We start from the raw sequence: 25,926 nt of genomic DNA, 5'->3' as shown, positions 1-25,926 counted from the left end.
GTCTTCAGGAGCTCTCTTTGCCATTGCAGGGCTCCCTCCATCACCCAGACTGCCAAATCCCTACTCTATCCATTCAAAATGGATACAGGCAAATCTCAGACAAGCCCCCAGTTGTAACTGGGCAGCATGCTACACTCCCACCTTGTCCACAAACACAGACCGCTCTGAGACTCTCTTCTTGTAAACACCACCATGTCTCTGCTCTTTTGAACTGTATCCAACCTTCTAATCCCTTCTCCAGAATAGTAGGGGTGGGGGGCAGGGAAAATAAGGCTGCTCTGTTCTGTAAATGCTCTTTGTCAGTCTCACCTTGCCTTCTGTATCTCTTCCTCTCTTTCTGCTTTCTTAAGCTCTTTTTAAACCACTTGTCTGTTAATGGGCTAATCAGCTCATTAGCTTCCTAACCCCAGTATGGCCTAATAATCAGGCACACCCCGACCAATCAGGCCTTTGCTGGGAACCTAAGTGGTGCTAATAGTGACTGGAGTGCTGGCTCTCCATCTCTCAGCACTCTGTCACTGGGATGTTTAGTGTCCAGAGGTTAGTCATTGCTTGGCCATGAGACTGCCAATAAGGAGACCAACTAGTGACATTTGGCAGTGATAGTGTTTTTTTACGATGTGGACAACTGTCTGCTAGGACCTGCTGAGACCACCAACTCATTTCCCTGCACAGCCCTCACTCCAGGTAACAACTTTTGGTCTCTGCCACCATGGGCTTGTCTGGAGCTGGCATCTCATAGGCTCTGTATCCAGACTACGCAGCCCCTACAAGCCATCCAGACTCTCAATCAGCTTCTATTTTTAAAACTGTGTATAATATATAACAAAAAGTTGAATCTGGATGAGAGTGGTAGGCACCTCTGTCAATATACTTCAAAGTTTCCGAAGGTCACCCCACATCTCCAAGGAAGTGAGCCAGAATTTCCCTGTAGAGCACTAGTCCTGGGTGATGCAGGTAAAGATGAGGTGATTTTCCAAAAGTTGGAGTTCAGATCCTTTTCCACTCCCCATCCCCATCACGCCACCTCCTTTGTTTGTAAGAGGAGGAAAGAGTCTCTAGTCTATTGTACGCAACCAGGGAAAGAATCTGCAATGCCCATGAGACGGCCATAATATCACTCTTTGGGACAGGCACCATGTTTTTGTTCTGTGTCTGTATAGCACATGGGGGTCCTGGCCCAGGGCTGGGGCTGCTGTAACAAATAGCAACTACTACTACTGTCACTCCTTTTTGTCTCTCAGGTGACATTGTAACTTACCGCTGGGACGTTCCTGAAAGATCCGGTCCAGGACCAAATGATTCTGTCTGTGTTTCTTGGGTTTACTACTCTATGGTAAATCCTATAAAGGTAAAAGGTGGTTGGAATCTTAGAATAAAACAAGTTAGAGATGAAAAAGCCTCAGAGATCATTTAGACGGTCTCCTAGGAAACAATCTGGGATTGTTCCCTGTAGGATATATTTTAGAGTTTGGTCCAGTTTAGAATGCGATGTCCCATGTGATGGAGGTTTCACCATTTCCCTTAAGGAGACAATTAGACAGGTGGATAGATTTCATTGTTGGGAAGTTTATCCTTGATATTAAGCGTAAATTCTCCCTTTCTTAATATAGTCTCTCATAAAATAATTCCTTCCGCTCCTTGGCATTAACACGCTTCAAATATTTATACAGTGTTATCACATCCCCCCACCCCATTAGTTATGGCTTTGCCTAGCTAGACAGCTCAGAGCTAAATTTGGAAAGGCAGAAATCATCCAGAATTAGTCAACCTAGATAATTCAGGGAGCTTTGAACATTTATAGCATTTTATGGTATATGCATGTATTTAACAAAGAAAAAGCAAAGCCCCCTAAACTTCAAAATACTTTAATTAACTGAGAATCCTGCCTGGAGAAAAGAAAAGGAGTACTTGTGGCACCTTAGAGACTAACAAATTTATTAGAGCATAAGCTTTCGTGAGCTACAGCTCACTTCGATGTAGCTCACGAAAGCTTATGCTCTAATAAATTTGTTAGTCTCTAAGGTGCCACAAGTACTCCTTTTCTTTTTGCGAATACAGACTAACACGGCTGCTACTCTGAAACCTGCCTAGAGAGTATCTCATTTAGCCACAGAAACCATTTGTGTTTTATCCCCAAACCCAGGTCTTTTTGCAGTCAGTACATTAAATGGAAAATATTTTATTATTGCGCTAATATTATGTCTGTTGATTTGCATACCATAAAGCACCTATCCTTGGCTCTGTTTGGGGGTCCAAGGAGCCCTCCCCCAATACCAGGCATCATCTGTGCAGGGGTCAACTGCAGTTTCACATTTTGCTATTTTCCCCCCACCCCAGCCCCGGGACAAATAACAGGGCAGGGAGGAGGTAAGGCCATTCTGCACGGCCACATAGAGCTGGCCAGCTATGGAGCAGATGCATGTGCCTCTTAAGGGGTGGCTTAATGTCCCCATGTACCGTCAGTAGGGGAGTCACAGCTCCACATTGCACCCAATGCAGTAATTAATTGTTAACATTTGGCCCTGCACTTGTAGTCTCTGTTAACTATTTCCAATAGACCGTATTTCACACAGAGGATTGATTATTCAGTGGCTTGCAATATATTTTATGGAGAGTACTGCAGGGAGCAGCAAGCCAGGGTGCTGAATGGTAGCAGAACTGTGTGCAGGAGGGATGGGAGGAAAATCCCCATCTCTGAACACCTTAGACTTTCTTCTCTTTCCTATTAGGATTTGTACAGTGGCCTGATAGGCCCCCTAAAGGTCTGCCGTAAAGGGGCGCTGGGCTCTGATGGGAGGAGGAAGGGCATCAACAGGGAGTTTGCACTCCTCTTCCTGGTTTTTGATGAAAATCAGTCCTGGTACCTGGAGGAAAATGTGAAAACTTATGCACATGGGAATCAGAGCAAAATGCAGGATGAAGAATTTGTGGAAAGCAACAAAATGCATGGTGCGTGGCCTTCACTTCACATATTTTACTGGGCCCCATTCAGAGCTGCCCTTGCCATTTGCATGGGCCTAATCAACAAAGGTGCAGAGATAGGGAAAGTCAGTTCTCGACCTGCATCTCCTTCTGGCCCCACTACCAGAATTAGAAATCCAGCCAGGAGCCATTTCCTTTTGGATGTGTAGGTGTTATTTAGATTGCTAACTGTGTAAGGTACATTGTACATTGGCTGACAGATGTTAAGGGCCCGATTCTTGCTGGGTGTTTCCTTTGGCTTTAGTGGTGCTCAGCACCACACAGAATCAGGCCCTGTGTTGCTGTTATTACTGTGGCATTTATAAGGCCCCAGTCACAGATGTATGTAGGTGACAGCTAATCATTACTATTGTCCAAGCAAAAGAGACGGAACAGAAAAGTACAGATGCCAGAAGTTCCTGGCCTCAGAACATGTACCCTCTTCCATCACCCTTAGTGGAGATTTCCCTGTGTGCTGTCTTGCTTTATTAAGCTGTTCTTTCATTGTTTTCGATGCTTATTTCATTTGCAGACAAGGTGCTGCTCTCATTATTGCTGTGCTAATTGTGAAATGAAATCCCAGCGAATAGCAGTTCACAAATGACCAGCACCTGAGAGTAATGTACGACAACATATAGGATGCTGGAATTTGCCTGTTGACGGGGACCTGTAATGTTTCCGCTGCTCAATAAGTGTGTGGGCAGTGGATTTTAAAAATGTAGTTAGGCTACAAAGACTATATTTACATGTCCTGATCTTCAAAAGCACCCAGCTGCTCCTGCTGACTTCAGCTCTTGGAGATGGAATGTTCTTCAGTAGTAAAAGCAAACGAGCAGGAAGGAGGAGGGTTCTGAGATTTCACCAAGATACATCACTGACATAGTGTTCCCTTGGGACAAGTCACTTGACCTTTTTATGACTCAGTCAACCCAGCTGAAAAGCAGGTGCAGTAGCTGAGTTGGTAGGAGACTGACAAAACGTCAGGAAATCATGTTGTGTGGGAATCTCACAACATAAGAGAAATGTCTGATTTACTTGACCCTAGTTGAGCTTTGAAAAGTTTAACCTGCCTTGAGGAAAAGTGTTTTTGTACTGACATATTGTGAGGTCCTTATTATCCACATAACAGCCATTTCTGCTTTCTCAACATGTTGTCTACCTCATAGCCATCAATGGGAAGCTCTACGCAAACTTGCATGGATTGACCATGCACCAAGGAGACTGGGTGAACTGGTACCTGCTGGGAATGGGCCAAGAGATCGATGTGCATCCAGTCCATTTTCATGCCGAGACCTTCACATACAGGGTGAGAATCTCCTGCTGATAGCAGAAACCAGCAGCAAGGGAAGGCTGGGGCTGGGATACCATTACATTTATTTGACCCCTTAACTAACTTCATGCAGTTGGATGTATTTTCAGCACTGTCATGTAACCAGCAAGAAGAGATGATTTTACATACCCAAAGCAGACCCAGGGGATCCCGGTATTGTGTTGATCTCTCTATCTAACCAATCTCAAGATTAGCCTTTAGCAGGTTACACTCCTTTTCCAGTTTCCTGGGGTTGCTTTTTGTAACCTTTTGTTACAACTCTTATGAACTACTGTAGCATCACCAAGGTTTCCAGGCCGAGGGATCCTGCCCCCTAGATCCTTGTTACTCTAGACCAGAGTTCTCTAAAGATACATGAACCATTGCATGCTAACATCTCCTTTCCCCTTTTGACAGAATGGCAGGAGTTACAGAGCAGATGTTGTGAATCTGTTTCCTGGGACCTTCAAAATGGTGGAGATGGTGGTTGGGAACCCTGGGACGTGGTTGCTTCATTGCCATGTGTCAGATCATATTCATGGTGGCATGGAGACACTCTACAGAGTCTTACCCAGACCAGGTAGGGAGAGAGCAGCAGCCATCTCTATGCAGTCATCTTCATAAATAACTTAAGTGTACTTGCAGACAATGATAATGCTTAGTGCTTCAAAGTGCTCTACACACACAGTAATTAACTAACTAACTAACTAAAGTATCATTAACTTAAGCTGCTCCTTGTTAACACCATATAAACAGTATTTGGGGCTAATAAACACTTTGGACCCAGAATTTACATGGCCCTAGATATTATTATTAGCTTTATGTTGTTGTCTATCCTGGAAGCACTGTCCAGTGATCCTCCAGCTATTGTTATTAGTAGAAGTGCTAGCTACATTACAGATACAAACTGAAAGTGTTCTGATCTAATCACAAAACATTAGAAGCTATTTTGTGATGAACGGTGCTTAAGGGCATCTTGTCATGCCCTTCCCTTCTCCAATCAAAGGATTATGTACCCCACTGGAGTCTCTGGAGCCCTATTTGGCTAGCTCTGGTGCCTGAAATTAACAGAGACTTGGGAGTGCAAAGGTGCTCTCCTGGATGGATGGGAGGTTGAAAGAAAGAAAGAAAGAAACAATCTAGCAAGTGCTGAAAAATACTCACCATATTTTAATAAAGTCAGGGTCTGAGTTGGAACCCAGGAAACAGCCTGAAGTAGTATGTGACATTCACCACAGAGACATAATACTAAAAAGGATTAGGAAACAGATTTTTAGAGGCAGATTTTGCAAGGACATTCTGCTTGGCCTCTTTTCTTTTGGAGGAACAATTTTATGCTCACCATGATCTGTGGATATACAATTACATCTGTAACAATGGCTTCCATTTTTAAAGTGGTACTTTTCCCTTCACAAAACACAAGAATCAAAGATCACCCAATAAAGTTAAAAGACAGCAGGTTTAACACAAACAAAAGGAAGTATTTCTTCACACAACACACAGTCAGCCTGTGGAACTCGTTGCTAGAGGATATTGTAAAAGCCCAAAGTATAACTGGGTTCAGAAAAGAATTATATAAGTTTATGAAGAATAGGTTTCAGAGTAGCAGCCGTGTTAGTCTGTATTCGCAAAAAAGAAAAGGAGTCTCTAAGGGGCCACAAGTACTCCTTTTCTTTTTTATGAAGAATAGATCCATCAGTGCTCTTAGGCAAGATGGCCAGGGATATCAGACCTTGCTTTGAGTGTCCCTAAGTCTCTGACTGCCAGATGTTGGGGCTGGACAAGAGGGGGCGGATCACTCAATAATTTCCTTGTTCTGTTTATTCATTCTGAATCATCTGGCATTGACCACTGTTGGAAGACAGGATACTGGGCTAGATGGACCATTAGCCTGACCCAGTATGGCCGTTCTTATGTTCTTATTATTAATATTTGTTCTTGCTATCTAAGTTCTTGCTCTAACTATCCAACTGGTGCTGATGCTGGTTTCCACTCTCTTCTACTAGCCTTGTGCTGTAGGGGTCAGAAATGGCATCACTGATTAGCGTGCATGGCATTCTACAGGCATTTACAACAGAGTATATAGAGGAGCTAACTTTTTCAAAAGCACCTAATTGACTTAGGAAACTAACTCTCTCATTGAAAATCATTGAGACTTTAGTCACTAGGTGCTTTTGAAAATTGTACCCAGGATAGATAACAATAGCCTTGCCATATAGTCTACACCAATTGCTTTTTTCCTATGCAATATAACAATTTATCACTAATTTTTCATTCTCTTTCAGAGCCAGTGCCCATAACTTTAGAGACGAAAGGAGGTATGATTTGCATTACACTGCTGAAAAAGCCTCTTGCATTGTGTATTGGTGCTGGTTGAACTTACCCTTCAGGCAGAAGATTTGGATTAGGTTGTGGTTGGATCTGTGTGTGGGGCAGGGAGGCAGGGAACAAGAAACCATATCTCGCCCCATTTCCATGTGCCTCTGGGCTGGGATGTATCCACATCCCAGGCTCTGTGTTCCCCAAGTATAAATATGGGGGGAGTTGTGTTAGTGTGGGGTATGACTATAAAGAACGTGAATGGTAAGGGGTGGGCTCTGCCTGCGTGTGTGTTTCATCAGTAGACTTGCCCCTCCTCCATAACCTCTCTATCCTCCACGTCTGTGCTTAGTTAAGACACAATCCAGCAGATGAAAGTGACCTGCAAAAAAAAGGGCTTGTACCTTTTTTGCTTCTTTATGACCACTTAAAAAGAAGGCTTGAAAGATTTCTTTGTTTTTTAAAAAGGGTGTTTTTCCTGTTCTGTTATACATTAGAATTTCTTACTTTATCTACCTGGTAGACTGTGTGGCAACTTGAGAGCTAGTGAAATTGTACACTGACAAGAGTGAAGAGACAGAGTAAGCAAGGAGAGAGGAGTTCAGTCGGATTGTCTAAACCTCCTTGGGTTTCTTTTGTTTGTTTTCAGTAACACCTAATTAACTCAAATGGCAAATGAACAGCTTGGAGAAAAATAGTCTTTGTTAAAGATTCAGCACTCTCTCCCTTCAGTCAAGGTGTAAAAACTCACTACACACATGCTCTTAAACCCGCTTCTCCAACAATCCAGGGGATAAGAGACTTGATATTTTGCAAATAAAACCCAAACAGAAAAACACAAACATTCCTTCAGGTGCTCTTTAACTATCATAAAGAAGCAAGGAGGGCAGAAGCCCAATGCTCTGCAGTCCACCTTTGATTACCAGGTGTTTAGAGTATATTCTTAATGGAGATTTTTGACTCACCTGAATCATATTGCTGGAGCATTTGAGTTTGTCTCTTGTATTTGGGAAGGTATTGGTTTATAGTATCTCCAAATATATCTGCTTTATGCAGTTATGAGATTGAATTGCCTTTCACTTCAGAAAGGGTCAGCTCCTCTTCTTGACTACTCTGTCCTGTGGTTTCACAGGCCTCTCCACCAGCGGCATATAATAACTTCCAGCTGGAAGTTACTATTTAGCAGCTCTTGCATTGTGTAAGATGCTCTTGCACTAGGAAGGTGTGAATTATCTTGGCTGTGCTGCCCAGTCCTTGAAATGACAAAGGAGCAGAGTGAGATGATTTAAAAAAAATTCAGAGGTGCTTTAGCACCTGTTTTCATTTTTGCTTTGCATTTTCTGTACATCAGGACTAGTAACAAGGTGGCTTTTTCAGAATCTCACCATGTGTGCTCCTCCCCCACCAATGAACCCATTTGATTTACAGAATCACAGATCAATCATACAGTTGGAAAGGGCATTTCAAGCCCTCAGGTCTCATACACTTTAAGGCCAGAAGGGACCATCATAACAATCTAGTCTGACCTCCTGGACATCACAGTTCACAAAATCTTGCCCACCCACTCCTGTAATAGACCTATAACCTGTGTCTGAGTTATGGAAGTCTTCAAATCATAATTTGAAGACTTCAGGTTACAGAGAATCTGCTGTTAAATTAGTTTAAACCTGCAATTGACCCAGGCCCCATGCTGCAGAGGAAGGCAAAAAACTACCAGGGTCTCTGCCAATCTTATTTGGGGGGAAATTCCTTCCCAACCCCAAATGTGGTGACCAGTTAGATCTGAGCATGTGGGCAAGACACCTGGGAAAGAATTCTCTGCAGTAACTCAGCGCCCTCCCCATCTAGTGTCCCATCACCACCTTTGGGGATATTTGCTGCTAGCAGTTGCAAATCAGTTTACACATCATTCTAGGCAGTCCCATCATACCATCCCCTCCATAAAATTTATCAAGCGCAATCTTGAAGCCAGTTAGGTTTTTTACCCCCGACTGCTTCCCTTGGAAGGCTGTTCCAGAACTTCACTCTTCTGATAGTTAGAAATAGTCATCTGAATTTCAAGCCTAAAATTCTTGATGGCCAGTTTATATCCATTTATTCTTGGGTCCACATTGGTGCTTAACTTAAATAACTCCTCTCCCTTCCTGGTGTTTATTCCTCTGACGTTTTATAGAGAACAATCCTCTCCCCTCAGCCTTCCTTTGGTTAGGCTAAACAAAGGTCAAATTCATGCCTAGCACAGTGATGCCCTCAATGAGGTTGCACCTCAGATAAATTTGCCTCTGAGGCCAACCCACTGAACAGAGAACAGAAGGATCTCCCACTAAATTGTATTTATCATGTACTTATTCATCTGCACAGGGATTTCAAGCTTTCAACCAGTATAGAGTAAAGATAGGAAGTTGGGGTGAGGATAACTTCCCTTACTCCATCAACCAAACCCAACCGCTTTCGCAGACACATTTGTAAAAGTCTCACGTGTCTCATAAATGACCACAAGAGCCCTCTGAGGGACACCGTCAATGTCAAACATGAGCTTTATTTCCCCATTAAATGTACAGTATGTATTTTCTTGTCCATTTCTTCCAAAAAAGGAGCCTAAACATCCACCATCACAATTTCTAACATTAGCTCAGGGAAATTAACTGCTCGAACCAATGTTTTCTGAAGTGATTCAATAGAACTAATAGGGGAAAGAAGTATTTAAAGGTTCAGAATCATCTTATGTGTGAGCTGCTTTTAAAATTGCCTGCCACAGGGAGTTCATTGAAAATTGACTCTGGGCTGCTCTCTCCCTTCCCTTTTCATACTGTATCAGAATTACCACATCCAAAATATATGGGCCAGATCTGTAGCTGGAATGAATGGACAGAGGAGCTCCATTGTCTTCCGAGGCAATTTAGACCAGCTGAGGATCTGGCCCTATATTTCCAACTTCTCCCTCTTGTGCCCACCATCATTTCAGAGCTATCAATTTACAAAGAATATTTTTCTTGCTCAAAATGAGCACCAAGAGGAAGAGAAATAGAAAACCTGCCAGGAGTTATAGGAGTAAGCAGTTAATTTTATACCAGTCTCAAGCAGTCTTCCTTTTGTTAATCAACCCCTATGGTCTACAGTTGTTCTTCACGCAATTAGCCAAGCAAGTCTTGCTTCTCAAAAGCTTTTCACATCCTTGCAGAACAAAAGCAGCAACAGCAATATTGGGAAGCATAAGATCTTTAATGGCTCACCATGGTCATTTAGCTGCCAGGGGCCAGTGACTTGGAACAGCAGCAAAAAATGATGCAGGATGAGTCTCGTGTACCCCAGTGATACCAGCACTAGCAGTGGGATTAGTGAGCTGGCAGCAGCAATAGCTGTGAAATGTTTTCTAATGCTTACTGCATAGTGACCAAGGGACAGAACACCTGGGTTTTATTCCCATCTCTGCTACTGACTTGCTGTGTGACCTTGGGCAAGTAACTTTTCCCTTTTGTGCCTCAGTTTCCTTATTTGTAAAAAAGGGGATAATGATACTTGCTAATAGGGATGTGTGAGTTTTAATGAGTGAATGTGAAGTACTTTGAGATCCTTGGATGGAGGGGGTTACAGAATGGCAAATTGTTGCTCACTCTGCAAATTCCTTCACAACTTGAGGGATGAGGGACCTGTGGGATTGAGCAACAATTGATAGGCCCCTCCTGTATATTTGAATCTCTCCTTCCCCTCTACTCCCCTTTCTCAGATGCCTTAAATCATCTCCCCACCACCCCCCGCCAATAGTCACTTTCTCCTTTCGTTTGCTCTCAGAGACCTCTCCTGAGGATGAGGATGAGTCCCATAAGATCATTGTGTTTGGAGCTAAGATGGCTCAGGAGCAAGTGGAGGTCACAGTCATCGTTCTGGCTGTTGCAGGGATTGTGCTGTTCCTCGTTGTCAGCTTCCTGCTGGGCGTGATCATCTACCTCGAGAGGCAAAGGAGGTTAAGACGCAACAGGAGGTCCATACTGGATGACGGGTTCAAACTCATGTCTAAAAACAATCAAGTAATTTAGGAGCTGTGGAAGGCCTTTTACCCACAAGCACGGATCACAACCCACTTCATAAAGCCACGCAAGGAGCCCTGGAGCTCAGCTCCCTCCATAAACACCTCAATGTTTTGTCAACAAAAATTCCTCCCATAAGCGTTGCTCAGGGCCCTTTCAGCTAGCTGAAGAGAAGCAGTGGGAGTGAAAAGAATCTCCAAGTGCTTTCCTTTTCCCAAAGAGGGAGAAGCAATTATGGAGACTGTTTTCTGACAGCAAATTCTCTCTCCACTGAAGCAGCCTCACTTGGTCGGGTCTTCTCTTTCTAATGAAGGAGAGAATGAGGAGACAAGAGCTCTCAGGCTGAATTCTATCTCTGCCCAGCTACCAGAGTTGGGCTGGACATTGTCTCCCTAAATGACTATGAACCAGGACCTTGCACTGAACCCAAGTAATTTGAGGAAAAAGATAATCATTGGTGCTTGTGAATACACAGGAGAAAGCACTTTATTTAGATCTGATTTCTCTGCTTTTTATGAGAAGCTGGAAGAACACATAGAGTGCACTGTGTCACAGTGTCTAAAGAAATTCATCAAGAACATAACAGTTGCTGTGCTTCAGCCTTCAGCCCTGCTGACACATCACAGTGCATATGCATGCTACAGGGAACACATTTGAGTATCGGGCTTTTAAGGGTTTGCTATAAGTGGTTGGGAGTGGAGCTTTTACACATGCTGCAAAATGCCTTGACAGTTCCTTGCATTAAAACTCTGTTAATCTGTAAGTGTATATTAAGGTGCAATATTCAAGTGTTTGTACAGTTCCTAGTAGAGTGGGGAGCTGATATGCTACGAAGCTTTGTGATTTATTTTCATGGCCATTGATGCTCTCTCTCTCCACTCTTCATATCAAAATACATATTGTTTTATTTAAGTTACCCTAGCATTTTTGACTGTTTCAGAGTTATCGCTGTGAGCCAAGCTGGGGGAAAGGCCAATATGCTCTCAGCTCTGAGGAGAAGCCACAGGAGCATACTTGAAGTGGGATTTATATTTTAGCTCAGCTAGGGTTGTCAGACAAAGACACGGATCAGGTATTTCATCCTGTGCCATGAAGTTGTATTGAAGCACAAGTGAAGCCTAAACACCATGAAAGGAGAGACAGGTTTTCACATGCTAAAGTGCCAGCAGCAGAGTTTGTTGAGAACATCAATGCAAGTTTATCTTTCATGCTCCCTATGGTTAATGAGGTTTGAGACTGCCTGGACCTTGAGATTAAGGGAACTACTGAAGCAAAGAAGGTGGCAGTTGCAAGTAAAGTGGGCAGGATTTACCTTACCTCCTGTACATCTCACTCATAAACTACATGGAGTCAAAGATATTAGAGATGGAAAGGGCCCTCTAGTGAATCCCTTTCCATACAAATGGGGAGTTATTCTGTACTGGACACTCTGCTATTATCACAACTCTGTGGTTTCTGTGGGTTGAGGGGTGGGTAATAAAGTACTAGGCTGATAGCCTGGGAGATTCAAGCCTCTGTTCAGACACAGAAGAAATACAACTTGGATGCTAGCATGGCAGATTTCCCCCACATGCTGCCATCCACCTTTCTCCCTCAGTTCTGACCAAGAGGGGCTGCCTTTGGGATGAGAGGAGTCTCATGACACTTTCAGCCTCTCTGCTTAGACAGCTGGCCCCCTGTTTTGCCAAGGACTAAACTAAGACCACCAAGGCCATTTTACACAGGCCACTGAACAGCTCTCAAGGGCAAGAACTTTGATTGCATACTATCTGGTTGTGTTTAAGCTACTAACCTCTCTTCCATTACCATTGCTCTGAGCACTCAGACCCCAAGTGTCTCCTGTTATCACACACATGGACCTGGCAGGGAAATTGCATCCAGAGAGGATCCCATTGACAACACATGTTTAAAGGATGGGGAGTGGAGGAGAATCCTTTCTGATGAGTGGCTGTCAGATGTCAGAGGCAGAAACAGCTAAATGGACCTAATGCCAGGTTATTTATGTTGTTTAAGCACATCAGTTCAGTTTTATTCAGAGCAACAATTATAACACAATCATGTTCAGCTCACGTGGAATCCCTGCTTTTCTCTAATGCTTCTTTGCTTTGGTGGTGATCTTGTATCTGATGATTTTAAAGCACTCTACACCCATTAAGGATTTAGGCAGGTAGGTACCTTTGTATCCCCATTACACATATGCGTGTTATGGGATACATCTTCTAAAGGTATTTGTGGGGGCAATTTGTTTAGCAGGGGACAGGGACTACAATGGTACCCAGCTGCTGCACAGGGAGATACGGGGAGGGAAAACTCCTAGCTGTCCTCCCTACCTCTCTGCACACCCACGTGGGTCAGACTCAACCTAATCTTAATGTTCGTCCAGCACTTGAAACATAGAAATGGCGGCATTCATTTCTCTAGCTTTCTAGGACAGCATTGAGTGTGGAGGGTGTGTTGGCATTCAGAGCAGTATTGTGATGCCTGGAAAACAGTGTTCATACCTCAGAGGAATCCTATTAGTTGATTTACTGCAATGGAAACTTTCAAAAATAAGTATAGATATTTGCTGCATTCTCCTTTTGTTTACACCAGTATAAACCCTGAGTAGCTCTATTGACTTCAGTGCCAATGAGAGGAGAATTTGCCTCCTTGGCTCGTTACATTTCTTTTGGCATATACCACCATCTTATGCACCAAACATAAAAAGAAACTAGTAGCAGAGGTTCCTCTTACTTAGGATACTGCATTTTGCTTGCAGTTTAGAGGTCCCCCTGACTCAGCAAAGCACACGTGTAATTGTGAGTAGTTCCACTGATTTGTGTAAAGTTCTGCGAGTGCTTTCCTGGAACAGGGTCATCATCCGTAAAGAAAATTCAACTGTTCTGTCTAAGCAGCAGCACCTAACTTTTGCTGAATGTTTGAAATGAAAAGCTCTCTCTTTATTTTATTAGTGCTCTGTCAAATTACTTCCTAAAATCCATAATCAAACACCACATTTCTCCAAGTAGGCTGATATCTACTTTCCTTCTTATTAACCATGGTCTACACGCCCAACAACTGAGTTCTTTTATATTGTTCTTAATGGCTTTGACATATAGTCAGCCAAAATGCCGGTTTTGTTTTTGCGCTGTTTAACAGCGACGTAGATTATACTTTGGTTTAATTTTTTTTAAAAAAAAAAACAAACACTACTGCCAAATAACCTAAGGCATAGTATAAAAGTGTCAAGGTAATGGCCTCCTCTACTAGTGAAGGGAATTTGTGTTGTATATGTCTGATGAGTAATTAGCTCTGTGCAGTGGTTGTAGCTGCTCAGGCACATCATAATAGCTGCTGACACTAAATCCAGAGGTACATTGGTATTTGTAATTTGCATGGGGGAAAGTACCTTTAGCACAATGGATAGGAAAACCAAGAGGATGTGAGGGATCACAGTCTACTGGAAGTTGAAGCGGAGACCTCCAAATCTAATAATTCAGCCAAAGGCATATCCTCTTTTAGAAAAGGAGGGAATATATATGTGACTCAGTTTCCCCACTCACTTTTGTTTTGCTAACCCACCCCATATTAAGGGATTAATTTATTTTCAGAGACAGGGGAATAAGTGGGATTGACTGGGTGTAGGTCACACATACATACCTGGGTTGGTATGAATGGACTGTCAAGAACTAACAGCATGTGAACAAAGGTATCTTTGAGATAAAATGGAAACCAATTTTTATCAATCAATTTTTAATTAGTGCTGGCCAAGGAGAGCAGATAGGCAACTATAAGTCTGACCACAACCCCTCCCCAAACATGGTGGGGGCAGTGGGTAGGTAGGGGGCAGTACACATGCAAACAAAGAGAGTGGAACTTGAAACAAAGGAGTAAGGTGTTAGGGGAGTGGGATCAGAAGCCTGCTGTCCCAGAAGAGGGGTACTTGAATCCAGGATAGTTCAGCAAGGCTTGGGTGGTTTGCTACCTTCCCACCAGGCCAGGACACAGAGAGGCCCACCTCACTAGGCAAGAAGCTGACAAGTTAGGCGAGAGATGTGCATTTAGGCTTTGCTTTACCATTTTAACCTACTGTCCCCAAATACTGTATTCCTGGCAAAGGCCACTCTAGGCATAGTCAAGCTCGGCAGCTTCCTTAGGCAGCAGATACACAGAAAGCGTGGGGTGTGATCTATCCTGCACTAACCTGCTGCACTGCAGACTGTATTATCTCCCCATTGTTCCACTCATGTATTGCTTGGTCCCCATCCTTCCCTCAGCCTATTGGGACCCCGCACCCCTTGCCTGCTGCAGCTTCCCCCACACCTTATAATGCCTTTGGGGTTTGCTCAGGATGGGTAGCCAGGACTAGATGGGGGACTCACAGGAGAGGGCGTTCCATGCCACGAGTCCCCACACATGGTGCTTAGAGGTAGATCCCTAATGCAGGGCTGGGCAGGGCTGCTCGGGGTAAGGGACTCCAGTGGCGTCCTTCCAGGGAAGACTGTTTATAGAGGGGCACACGGTTATATATCTGTTAAGGAAGCTGAACTGAGGTAGGGTGGGAGGGGGGGTTGGGTGTTGGTCAGGAAGCTGCAGAGGGTCAATCTTGTCTGTATGGGGCACCCCTTTTAAATGTGAGTGCTGTTTTAAAGGAGTCACTTAGGTCCCACATACATTTTATATCAGAACTTGGTCAGGGTGCGGTGGGGTCATTTACCCACCCAGGCCAGGGCAGTAGCTATCTTAGCACCACAGTTCTATTCAGTCCGTGTGGACCAGACTTCCCCTTGCACCCTTACTTTCAATTTTTCTCCTATCGGGGGGGGGTTCACTTCCCCCCACCCCCTGACTTATCAGTATAGGGGGCTCTTCCTTGCACCCCACTGGGGGCTTTCCCCCAAACCCAAGCCACACCAAAAATTTTACAAACCCAGAGCCTATGTTAAGGAACTGTTAATGGGCGCAGGGTGCATGCCATGTAGCAGAAAGCGGCTGGCCTGATAATGTTCTGCCTAGGGAAGCAGATTGTGTTGAGCAGCCTCTGATTCCACGTGACTATTAAATAGAAAAGCCCATCCACTGTTGCTGCAAACGTCTCTTGAAAACCATGGAACCAGCAAAGTAACTCTCAAGCTGGGTCCAGCTCCTACTAAAGGAGCCACGGGGAGAAACAAGTTAAGCGCTGATGCCAAGGACCGAGTCACAGCTCTTCCCTCCACCTCTCATGGGCTAACCAGAGGCCCAGAAAAACCTGTATAAAGATTTTCGTCATAGCACGCCCTGTGGATCCGTAACAGTAAATTCATAAATTAGCCCTTTTCTTTAGTCTACCTGATCTGCTTTGTCCGAGATTATTATTGTTAAATTATTCTTAGTCTGAATAAATCCTTTTAGCTTTTCATTCATCTCTGGGCCGTAACAAAGAAACTACATTTGAAGGAACTCAGTGGAGGCTTATAAATATGGAAATAAATGACAGAGCAGTGCTGTTGCCCAGTTTGTTGTTGCTCACTGGCCACAGACGCATCTGGGCGATTTTGTTGCTATACAATTACAAGCTAGCGGGGAGGAGGCAGAGCTGGAGGAATATATACAAATAATACATCAAGCCTCCATAAAACAACTCAACAAAAATTGATTAACAAAGCCACAGACTATTGGGGTGATACAAGAACAGCAAAACCGCACAGCAGATCGAGCAGCTTTTATTGGAAATGAGCATTTACGGCATTCAGGTTCAGTTACTCACAATTACAGAATGTCTCAGATCAATTTGGCTGCTATTTTTCTTTTTTCGGACAAGCAAATCTATTACACAGCTTGTATCCTTAAAAAAACCTCACACCCTCCACTTTACTTGCTAAGTCAGAGAAGGCCAGATTCCGTTTTCCATTTACACCAGAAAGAAAGAGACCAATAGAAAGATCAAATATACACAAGGAGCTGAGTAAGGGAAGAAGGTAGATCAGCAGCAGTATGTACATGGCATTGATGCTGGCACAGGGAGCATTGTGTGTAACAGAGTTAAATGGAACTGAAGCTGCACTGCAAGCATGGTGGAGCTGGGGGTACGATGGAGGGAAATTATGTCTCCACTGCAACCAGGAGTGAGCCTCCCAGCCCAGGTAGACAGACTTGCACTAGTGGGGCTCAAGCTAGTGTGCTAAAAAGAGCAGTATGGACATTGCCTCTCCAATGGAGACTCAGGCTAGCCACCTGAGCTCAAACCCAGGATGGGGTCAGGTGAGCCTGAACCACAACGTCCATACTTGCTGTTTTTCAGCACGCTAACTCGAGCCCCGCTAGTGCGAGTCTGTCTACTCAGGCTGGGAGGCTCATTCCCAGCTGCAGCTTAGCCATGCCCTATGCTGCTCTCAGTAGCAATTCCTCCCATAGCAGTGAGAAGATCAGCAATGGTGGGCTGTGAAAGAACCCCATCCAGCCTTTCCCTGCTGAAGAAAGATAGTGATTGCAACATGAGGCCTTGAGATCAGTCTGCTCAGCCCTGTCCAGAACTCAAACCTGGTGCCTGCCCCTAGATACTTTCAATCTAAAACCTTTTTTGTACAATTTCAAATTTAATGTTCTTTAAACGAAAGCTTAAAAATTCTGCAGGCACTGACACGGGTTTCCTGTGCACAAAGAGCAGCCACAGACTTTCAGTCAGGCTCACCTCTGATTCATATTAAACGACACAAACAACAGAAAAAAAAATACTCCACAAGACAGAGCACAGTGTGCGTTTCCTGTGCATAACAGGCTGCCACTGAGCACAAAGTGCAAACGGGAGGAGAGTCTCCTCCCCAGTTAAAGGTACAATGTACTGAAAACATTTCATAATAGTCATCAGTGAAATAAACTACCCCGATAAGTCCCCTGGTAATGTGTACGGCTGAGTCATGGCTGAATCCAAACTCTGCTAATTGGAAGCAGGATATTTTTGGGAACTCTTCCTTTGCCAAGTACCGGGAGATAATTGAATAAATGCCGCGGATTTAAATTGTATTGTTTTTCTTTTCTTTCAAAGAATGTGGTTAAAAGTAAGAACTGTGACCCATCCAAATTATGGTCTGTAGATTTGTTTAAAAAAGTAAATAAAATGTCTATAATGAGAATATGACTTTCAAAGGAGCTAAATTGCTAATTGGATTATATTTAATTGGAACCAGTGCAATGTTTAGAGGACCTCATTAGTGGCTATTGAACTCCTCATGTTCTCTACCTTCCATCTTCAATACTTATCTGACTAGTCACAATAAAGAGACCAGAATGAGCGTGCTGTGCAGGAAACATTTCCTTCTGTTTGCTTATCCTTTGCCTGGCGCCAAGATTTATCTTCTTTTATTGTCACTTGCTCTTCAGTTTGGCCCAAATGTTCAACAATATGCACATAAAAGTGCATTCACACAAGCATAGCATCTGGTCAGAACAGTCACAGGGCCTCCTGCTGCCTCTCTCTGTGCTGCCCCTAACCCTCCTGGATGGAGGAATCCTCGTCCATGGAGCACTTTGAGGCATGAAGGCCGTTCCAACTCCCTGCAAGAGGTTCCTAAATTCTACCCCGCCATGCCGTCATTACGACTGTTATTTGTGTTACAGAGCGGAGATCAACCCTATCATGAGCTGTACAAATAGTAAGAGTAGATCTGACCCTGAAGTGCTCACAGTCTAAACAGACAAGTTACAAATGGGGAACTGAGGCACAACAAACCACATGACTTGCCCCATATCACAAGGGGAAACTGGTAGAACCAGAAATTGAACCTAGATCTCCTAGGTTCCACTGCCTTAATCACTATACCATCCTTCCTCTCTTGGACCACTGTGTCGGGGCCCTCTATGGCTATACAGAAAGTAGGGTTGCCAACTTTCTAATCGCACAAAATTGAAAATCCTTGCCCCACCCCTTCCCCAAGGCCCTGCCCCGCTCGCTCCATCCCCCCATCCCTCCGTTGCTCACTCTCCCCCACCCTCGCTCACTTTCACCAGGCTGGGGCATGGGGTTGGGGTGCAGGTTCCAACTGGGGGGGGTGCGGGCTCTGGGGTGGTGTCAGGGATGAGGAGTTTGGGCGGTGGCAGGGGGTTGTGGTGCAGGTATGGGTTCTGGGCTAGGGTTGCAGGCTCTGGGTGGGGCCAGAAATGAGGGGTTCAGGGTGCAGGAGAGGGCTCTGGGCTGGGGCAGGGGGCTAGAGTGCAGGACGGGGGGGAAGGAGGACTCCAGCTGGGGGTGCAGAGAGAGGATGAGGGGTTTGGGGGTCAAGAGGGGGCTCCGGGCTGGGGCAGAAGGGTTTGGAGTGCAGGAGGGGCTGGGCTCCTACTGGGGGTGTGGGATCTGGGGTGGGACCAGGGATGAGGGGTTTGGGGTGCAGGAGGGGGCTCCGGGTTGGGGCCGATAGGTTTGGGGTACAAGACGGGGATCAGGGCTGGGGCAGTGGGTTGTGGGCTCAGGGAGGGAGTTTGGGTGTGGGAGGGGACTCCGGGCTGGGGCAGGGTGTTGGGGTGCGTGGTCCCGGCGGCACTTACTGCGACTCCCAGGAAGTGGCTGCCAGGTCCCTCCAGTTAGCCCCTAAGTGCATGGGCAGCCAGGGAGGCTCTGCGTGCTGCCTTCACGCCTGCAGGCGCTGCCTCCACAGCTCCCTTTGGTCACGGTTCCCAGCCACTGAAAGCAGTGGAGCTGGTACTTGGGGTGGGGGCAGCGCGCAAAGCCTCCCTGGCTGCCTATGCACCTAGGGGCCACAAGGACCTGGCAGCCATTTCCGGGAGCTTCATGGAGCTAGGGCAGATAGGGAACCTACCTTAGCCCTGGGCCCTTGCTGCGCCGCTGACTGGACTTTTTACGGCCCGGTTGGTAGTGCCAACCGGAGATGCCAGGGCCCCTTTTGGACCATGCATTCCCGTTGAAAACCGGATGCCTGGAAACCCTAACAGGAAGGTACAGGATTTAGCCCTAACTAGATTTTAACACAGTGAGCACTTTCACTTTGAGCTCTGCTGTTCAACCAGAAACTCCTCTTTGCACCTGATAGGTTACTCTCCAGCCAGTAACGAAACAAATAATGACTCAAAGCATTAAAAGGGACAGTTAAACCTACTGTGTCCTAGATGAAACCCCCAGACAATGGTTGCAATACTGGAAATGTAGTTATACTACTACTAACAAACTGAGGTCCTCAGATAAAAGGTGCAACAGAGAAGGCCAAAGTACTTTCCTCAGTAAAATCATGGACTATTCTAGTTTTTCCCTCTTGCAGCCCTCCTCCCGCAGCAACACAGAGAAAAATCGACACCGCCCAACTCAGTCTCTGGCTTCAATATCCTTTTTCTGACAGCCAGATACCTGCAAGTTGCACTGTAAAGAGAAGAAGTATATTCTTCCTATTAACTGTCATTGCCAGTAACAGGTGATAGGGCATTATCCATATGTATCAAAATCTCCCTGGAAACAATTTTATCCTTATGCCTCTTTCCATACTGCCTTGCTAGGTGTAGAAGGGCTTCCTGATCACAGCTCACCAAGTTGCCACCTTCTCCTCATTCTAATCCCTCCTACAACCTCACTTGTCAGACCTCCACTAAGAAGCGAGTTACCCTACTTTCCAAAAAGAGCCGACGGATTTCTGAGCCATCTAGATGTGCCCATGGCAGACCTAAGTAACACGGCAACATTAGCACTATAACCCTCAACCAACCTCCACCCTACCTTCTACTGACTGTTATCCTCAAGCTACATTTTATCTAAAATGGAGTTGCAAACTCTTCGGAAGAGGGACCACGCCATGTCTTCATTTGCTCTCCGCAGCACCGAGAGCACGTTTTTCAGTGGTCTGTAAACAACACTTTAACAACTGTTGCACAGCCAGAATGAGTGGGAGAGAATGCAGGCTCCACACCACCTACTATCTGGGCTCGCTTGCTGGAGTGATTATCAGATGGCTTCTTTTTGCTCCGTTAGGTCAGAAATATCCTGGTTTTCAGGGAGCTAAAAAGTGTCTGGAACCATTCCTTTTCCTCACCATATTTGATGTGGCTGTCTGGGTGGGCTGGATTGCTTTTAGGCAGGGCTGGAATGCTTTAAGGAAGCGGTGATTTTGGCTACTGGGTAACCAGTAAGCTATTGTAGAAGCTGTTTTGTTGCTGGTTTGGTGAATCTAATCATTAGAATAACCATCAGTTTTGGGGATTGTCTACCCCATTCTCTGCCGTTTGCTCTGATTTAGCAATCTCAGTGTGCCCCACCCCCAAGTGAGTCACAACTATGCAGTTCAATCCCTCTCTCCCCTATTATACACCTGAATTTTAAATGTCCTTCCTCCTCCTCCTCGCGGCTTCTTATCCTCCTCATTTTCTTGTGTTGGAGTGCAAGCCAGAATAAGTCCAAGACACCAACTGGAAAGACAAAATGAAAGGAATTCAACAAAGAGCTGTACAAATGATGAAGGAGCCAGAGGGACTAGCTTATGGAAAAAGATCAAACTGTGAATAATATGTAGAATTTGGGTAAACAACTAGGGATAGCTAAACCATCTCTAGATAGTTGAAGGAAAAGGAATAGCTTAGCTCCAAGGGGGTATAATTAGGAGAAATGAATGGCCTGAAATTCAGCAAAGGAAATTTTACACAAGAAAAGCTTCCCAGTGGTCTATTAGACCGTGGAAAGCTCTCGTAGGAAGTAGTGGAAACTATGTCCCAAGTCAGTTACAACTAAAGTGGACAAAGCATTGCAGAATGTAACAGAAGGAATAATATTGCTGGAGTTGGACTTTACAACCTAGAGGCGAAGCCATCCTGGGCCGAGAGATATTTTCCATCTCTAGTTTTCATGAAGCAATGCTGGGAGAGAGAGCAAGGTCTCCCTGCCAAGATGAAGTCCCTACTGCAGGAATTGCTGTGTAAACCGTACCATCTGTGCCACTCATTTTCATGCTGTTTATTCTTTTAATGATATCCCAAATCAGTACATTGGAAAATGCTTTCTTTGCAGGTAACAAAAGTTTAATCTTTCTCTCAGACCAAACCAGAGTCACATGATGGAGTTAGATTTGGAATTTTAAAGAACATGGGGGGGGATGTCTATTTTTATCATTGTTTTGTAAGGAGCGTTCTGGGAAATCTGCTGCTGGTGCCAGAGATGAGGTGTCCGATTTCCCGCACGCTGCGCCATATAAAAGAGCTCTGGTAAAATTGATTGCAATGCTTCATTAGTCAGCATGCCCTAGGGACTCATCATCTGTCACAGCATTGATGCAATGATAGTCAATAATAATGGCGATCATGTGACAAGAACAACATCTTCCCCCTCCTCAAAACCTGAATAAATCACTCTGAATATTTAACAAGTGGTCCTAGCAGAACTCAATCCACAGAGGTAGGATACAAGGCTTTGATGGGGACTGGGGCAAGCCAGTGGGGAAAGGTGTCTTGAGTGAGACAAGGTGATAGCCAGAAATGTCTGGGTGAGCCAGTTTAGATAAAATTGCTGATGCCAAAGTATTAAGGGATGTTAATGAGGCATCTTGAGGAGTAACATGCACTGGCCACCTTGGGGCACCCTGCCTCCCAGGGAGCCGGGAGCACAAGCGTATTAAAAAGAACTCTAACTATTCTAGGAAAAGAAAAAATGAAGTATTCTACAAAATAAAATTGAAACAATCCTTCCTCAATTGTCTCTATTACTCCATGCTGATGAATGCATTGCACAGGCTGATTTCACAGCGGTTGTTCTCTCTGACTCAGCTGATCTTGAGCAGCAGGTGTTTGGAGACCTTGGTATTGATTGATCTTGTCATATCTTGGTATGGATTTCTGCAGAATAACTTCTGATCAACCTTTAAAATGCAAATACAGAGAAAGCCCCCTCCCCCGGAAATCAGTTCTTTCCCTTCAGGGTGTCCTTTGAAAAGCCACATTTCAGTGAGAGTCAGAAGAAGACTGACAGTTCTAACAGGTGTTAGGCCATGCCAGTGCCATAAGCTCATGAAATGAACATGCTTGGAATGCAGCTCATTCATCTTTATCCTCTGAGAGCTGAGAATAATATTTTTCCTTGGAATGGGGAAGAGAGCGGTTTGTCCTCTCTCTCCTGAAGAACCCATTTTTATCATTGAAAACCCCATGATGTTGAGAGCTCAGGAAAAACAGCCCACTTGGGGCCTGTTCTCATCCAAGGAACTTTACAAAGAGCATCTCATCCTTGTTGTTCTTCATGCAAGTCATTAAACATGATTAAGGCTGCGAGTGTGTCATGGAAGTCATGGATTCTGTGACTTTCCGGGACCCCCGTGACTTCTGCAGCCGGCAGGTGTGACAGATCCCAGGGCTGCCTGAGCTACTCGGGCAGCCCTGAGGCCAGCTGCATTGGCCCCTCCCCGCAACAACGGCAGTCCCAAGCCACCCCCCACCAGCAGCGGCGGTCCTGGCCTACCCCCCTCCAGCACCAGTAGTCGCCCCAGAGGTCCTCCCCCTCAAAACACTAGCAGGTGCCCCAGAGGTCCCCCTCCAGAACAGCAGCTGCACCCCCAGAACCCCAAAAATTTAGTCAGAGGTATATAGTAAGTCATGGACAGGCCCCAGGCTGTGAATTTTTGTTTATTACCCATGACCTGTCTATGACTTTTACTAAAAATACCCTTGACTAAATCTTAGCCTTAAACATGATGTCCTTGTCTTGCCTCACTTCTAGGGCCTCATTGTGCATGTTTAAGCTCGCTTCTCTCAGACTATTTCTAACCCAGTTCTCGTAACCTTATGATTTAAGTGATGCATAGGCTTACAGTGTGAATTTAAGTGATGCGGATGCTCTTCCCATTAATGTAGATGATACCAAATCATTATCTGAAATCCCTGAACTTTGCATGTTCAGATGAAAAGGAACCCAGATCTAAACCTCTCTTGGTTTTGGTTTGGCCAAACCAAACCTGATCAAGTCAAAAGCCTTCCCTAATTTGCCCATCTTTACTCAGCACTGCAGGGTTTGGTACCATATCCATCACCTTCCTCCTCCCTGACCCATTTTACCATTGCAATTGGCCCTTGATCTCCTAGCTAGCTCATTGTTTAATAAAAGATAGTGCCTTATGAGTCATTCTTGTTAGCGCCTATGTGTTAGGGTACTGTGCATTGCAGTATTTGAATGCTTTTCTGAAATGCCTGTATGTTAGCACTGAGTCACCCTTGCTGCTATGTTATTGCCTCAATCCCTGCATCCCCACCAACATTTGTCAGACAGAATGCATCTGCCATGAACCCAGCTGGCTTACGTGATCTGATTCCATTTGTCTTCAGACGATTTATGATCTCAAACGTTATTGCCTGGTTTTACTAAATTGTGAACCATGTATAAATTACAGCATAATTTGTTTTAAAAGTGAGTTACCTTGACAACAGCACATCTGGGTCTTTCAAAGATTCAGTGAATCTTGGAATATTGGTCTCAGAGGAAAATGAGGCTCAGCCCAGTTACTTATGAGGTGAACAATCATAACTGGCCTTCTTCATCCAATAGAAATGGTTTAGAGTCATCAGATATCAGTGATAAACCCTCAGAATTCACATCTTCCCATAATGTCTAATGTCCTGTCTGATAAACTGTCAAAATAGGCACATTCCAAGAAAGCAGACATGTGCCATGCGTTTGATGCCATGAATGTAAACCAACTCTATGAAGGACTGAAAGGGATATGAATAATTGCACAGCACTCGGTCATCCAGCCCATCATTTGGGCTCACTCATGAATCTTTTAGGTCACAAACTGGCTTCTTTTGAAGCTACTGCACAGAACTGTCTTAATCGCTCTCTGTGTCAAAAACAACCCTCTCAAACTTGCTTCTCTCTCCAGCCTCCTCAGCTGGGTGTTTGATTTGGATTCAGGCTTCAAGGGACAGCCGCAATGTGCTTACCACAGATGGACATTGACTTTGCAAAGCAAATGATGCTAAGGTGTGAAACACCTGCAGCCACCCACCATTTATGAATAATTTGATTTATTTCTCAGTGCTGAAAGAAAAGCCCAGGTGGATATCTCTGACAAACTCTTTTTCTTGATCATCAAATCCCCATTTAAAATTTCCTTTATTTTCCATCATCTTTTCAGAGCTCTAGGTGCATTTTCCAATGGTGTTTGTAAAACAGATTGTGTTTTTATTCTTGACATATTTTCCACACTCATACACTTTCTCCAGGTCCACTGTGTCTGGGCAAAAGAAACAAAATAGAATATAAAATTCATGACCTATACTGTATTGTTTCCTCCCATATCCCAGAAACACACCTGTCAACCAACGGGGCAGCTGTAGGCAAGTGGATTATATTGCTGTAGGCAATATAATCAAGTAATTACTTTGATTTTATAGAAGGAGTGGAAATTGAGGCACAGATGTTAACTGACGCAAGGCTACAGGAGCAAATCAATTTTGTAGACAGGATTAAAACCTCAGAGTTTCTGGCTTTCTTTCACTCTCTCACACCATTTTCACTGAAATCTAGAGCTATGGTCTAAGATTTTTCAAAACAGCCTAAGGGAATTAGGCACCCAGAACCCATTAATTTTCTGATTGGGTAATATTCTTCCTAGATTTAAAGGACCAAATTCTGCTCTGACACCCATGCGACTCCAATGAAGAAAATGGATTACAAAGGTGTAAGTGAGGTTAGAATTTGGGTCAAAGTTTAGCTCATTATGATTTAATTTATAAATTAAATGTATAAAACAATGATTTACACAACAGTTTATGGATATTTCAAAGCACACCAGGAGGATTCATTAAAGCCGCATGTTCAAACTTATTTGGCTTTTATGTCAGCTGAACGATTAATTAAGACGTCTGGCCTGAAAGGTTTTTTTCCATTTTTTTCTAGTCGGTTCCTTATACTGCTGAAGTGAGAGAGACAAGCCACCTGAAGCTGTGCCCAAACCATAGGGGCCAATTATTCTAGTTGTACTAGTCTGAAGTGTTCTACATTTATGTAATTTTGAAGTCCTGGTGCAACTGATTAACATTTATCTTTATCCAGTCTGAAGGTGGTAAATAACTCACACAGTCCCAAGTTAAACTATAGTCCAAAAAACACAAAATAGGGAAATTTTCTTTTAAGGCAGATATGTAAACTAAGTATCAGCATTATTTTTCTTTACATGATAAATACTCTTAGTGATACATCTTATCCATTTGATTGCTGTCCCTCTCATTCTGAGTAGCTCAAAGAAATGGAGCAATTATTGTTCAACAATAAATGGACCATATGCTGTTCTCATACACCAATATAAATTTGGCGCATCTCCAAAATCAGAATTGGTCTGGATTTTCCTGGTGTAACTGAGGGCAGAATCT

General features: G+C 44.3%; 1 protein-coding gene across 2 annotated transcripts in view; it reads left to right on the top strand.

Annotated features, from left to right (window-relative positions):
- Positions 1 to 12,626, top strand: part of HEPH (hephaestin) — a 32,141-nt gene extending 19,515 nt beyond the window's left edge. For both annotated transcript variants that reach the window (XM_043493075.1, XM_038415241.2), the window contains exons 16-21: positions 1,245 to 1,351; positions 2,733 to 2,952; positions 4,131 to 4,270; positions 4,691 to 4,853; positions 6,559 to 6,591; positions 10,385 to 12,626. In XM_043493075.1, the coding sequence (XP_043349010.1) occupies positions 1,245 to 1,351; positions 2,733 to 2,952; positions 4,131 to 4,270; positions 4,691 to 4,853; positions 6,559 to 6,591; positions 10,385 to 10,629 (908 nt within the window). In that variant the 3' untranslated portion in view covers positions 10,630 to 12,626. The remainder of the gene's footprint in view (positions 1 to 1,244; positions 1,352 to 2,732; positions 2,953 to 4,130; positions 4,271 to 4,690; positions 4,854 to 6,558; positions 6,592 to 10,384) is intronic.
- Positions 12,627 to 25,926: the final 13,300 nt, after the last annotated feature.

Source organism: Dermochelys coriacea, chromosome 9, assembly GCF_009764565.3.
Source record: "Dermochelys coriacea isolate rDerCor1 chromosome 9, rDerCor1.pri.v4, whole genome shotgun sequence".
Lineage (NCBI taxonomy): Eukaryota > Metazoa > Chordata > Testudines > Dermochelyidae > Dermochelys > Dermochelys coriacea.
Note: the sequence above shows the minus strand (reverse complement) of the source record. Positions and strands in the feature narration are given on the sequence as shown.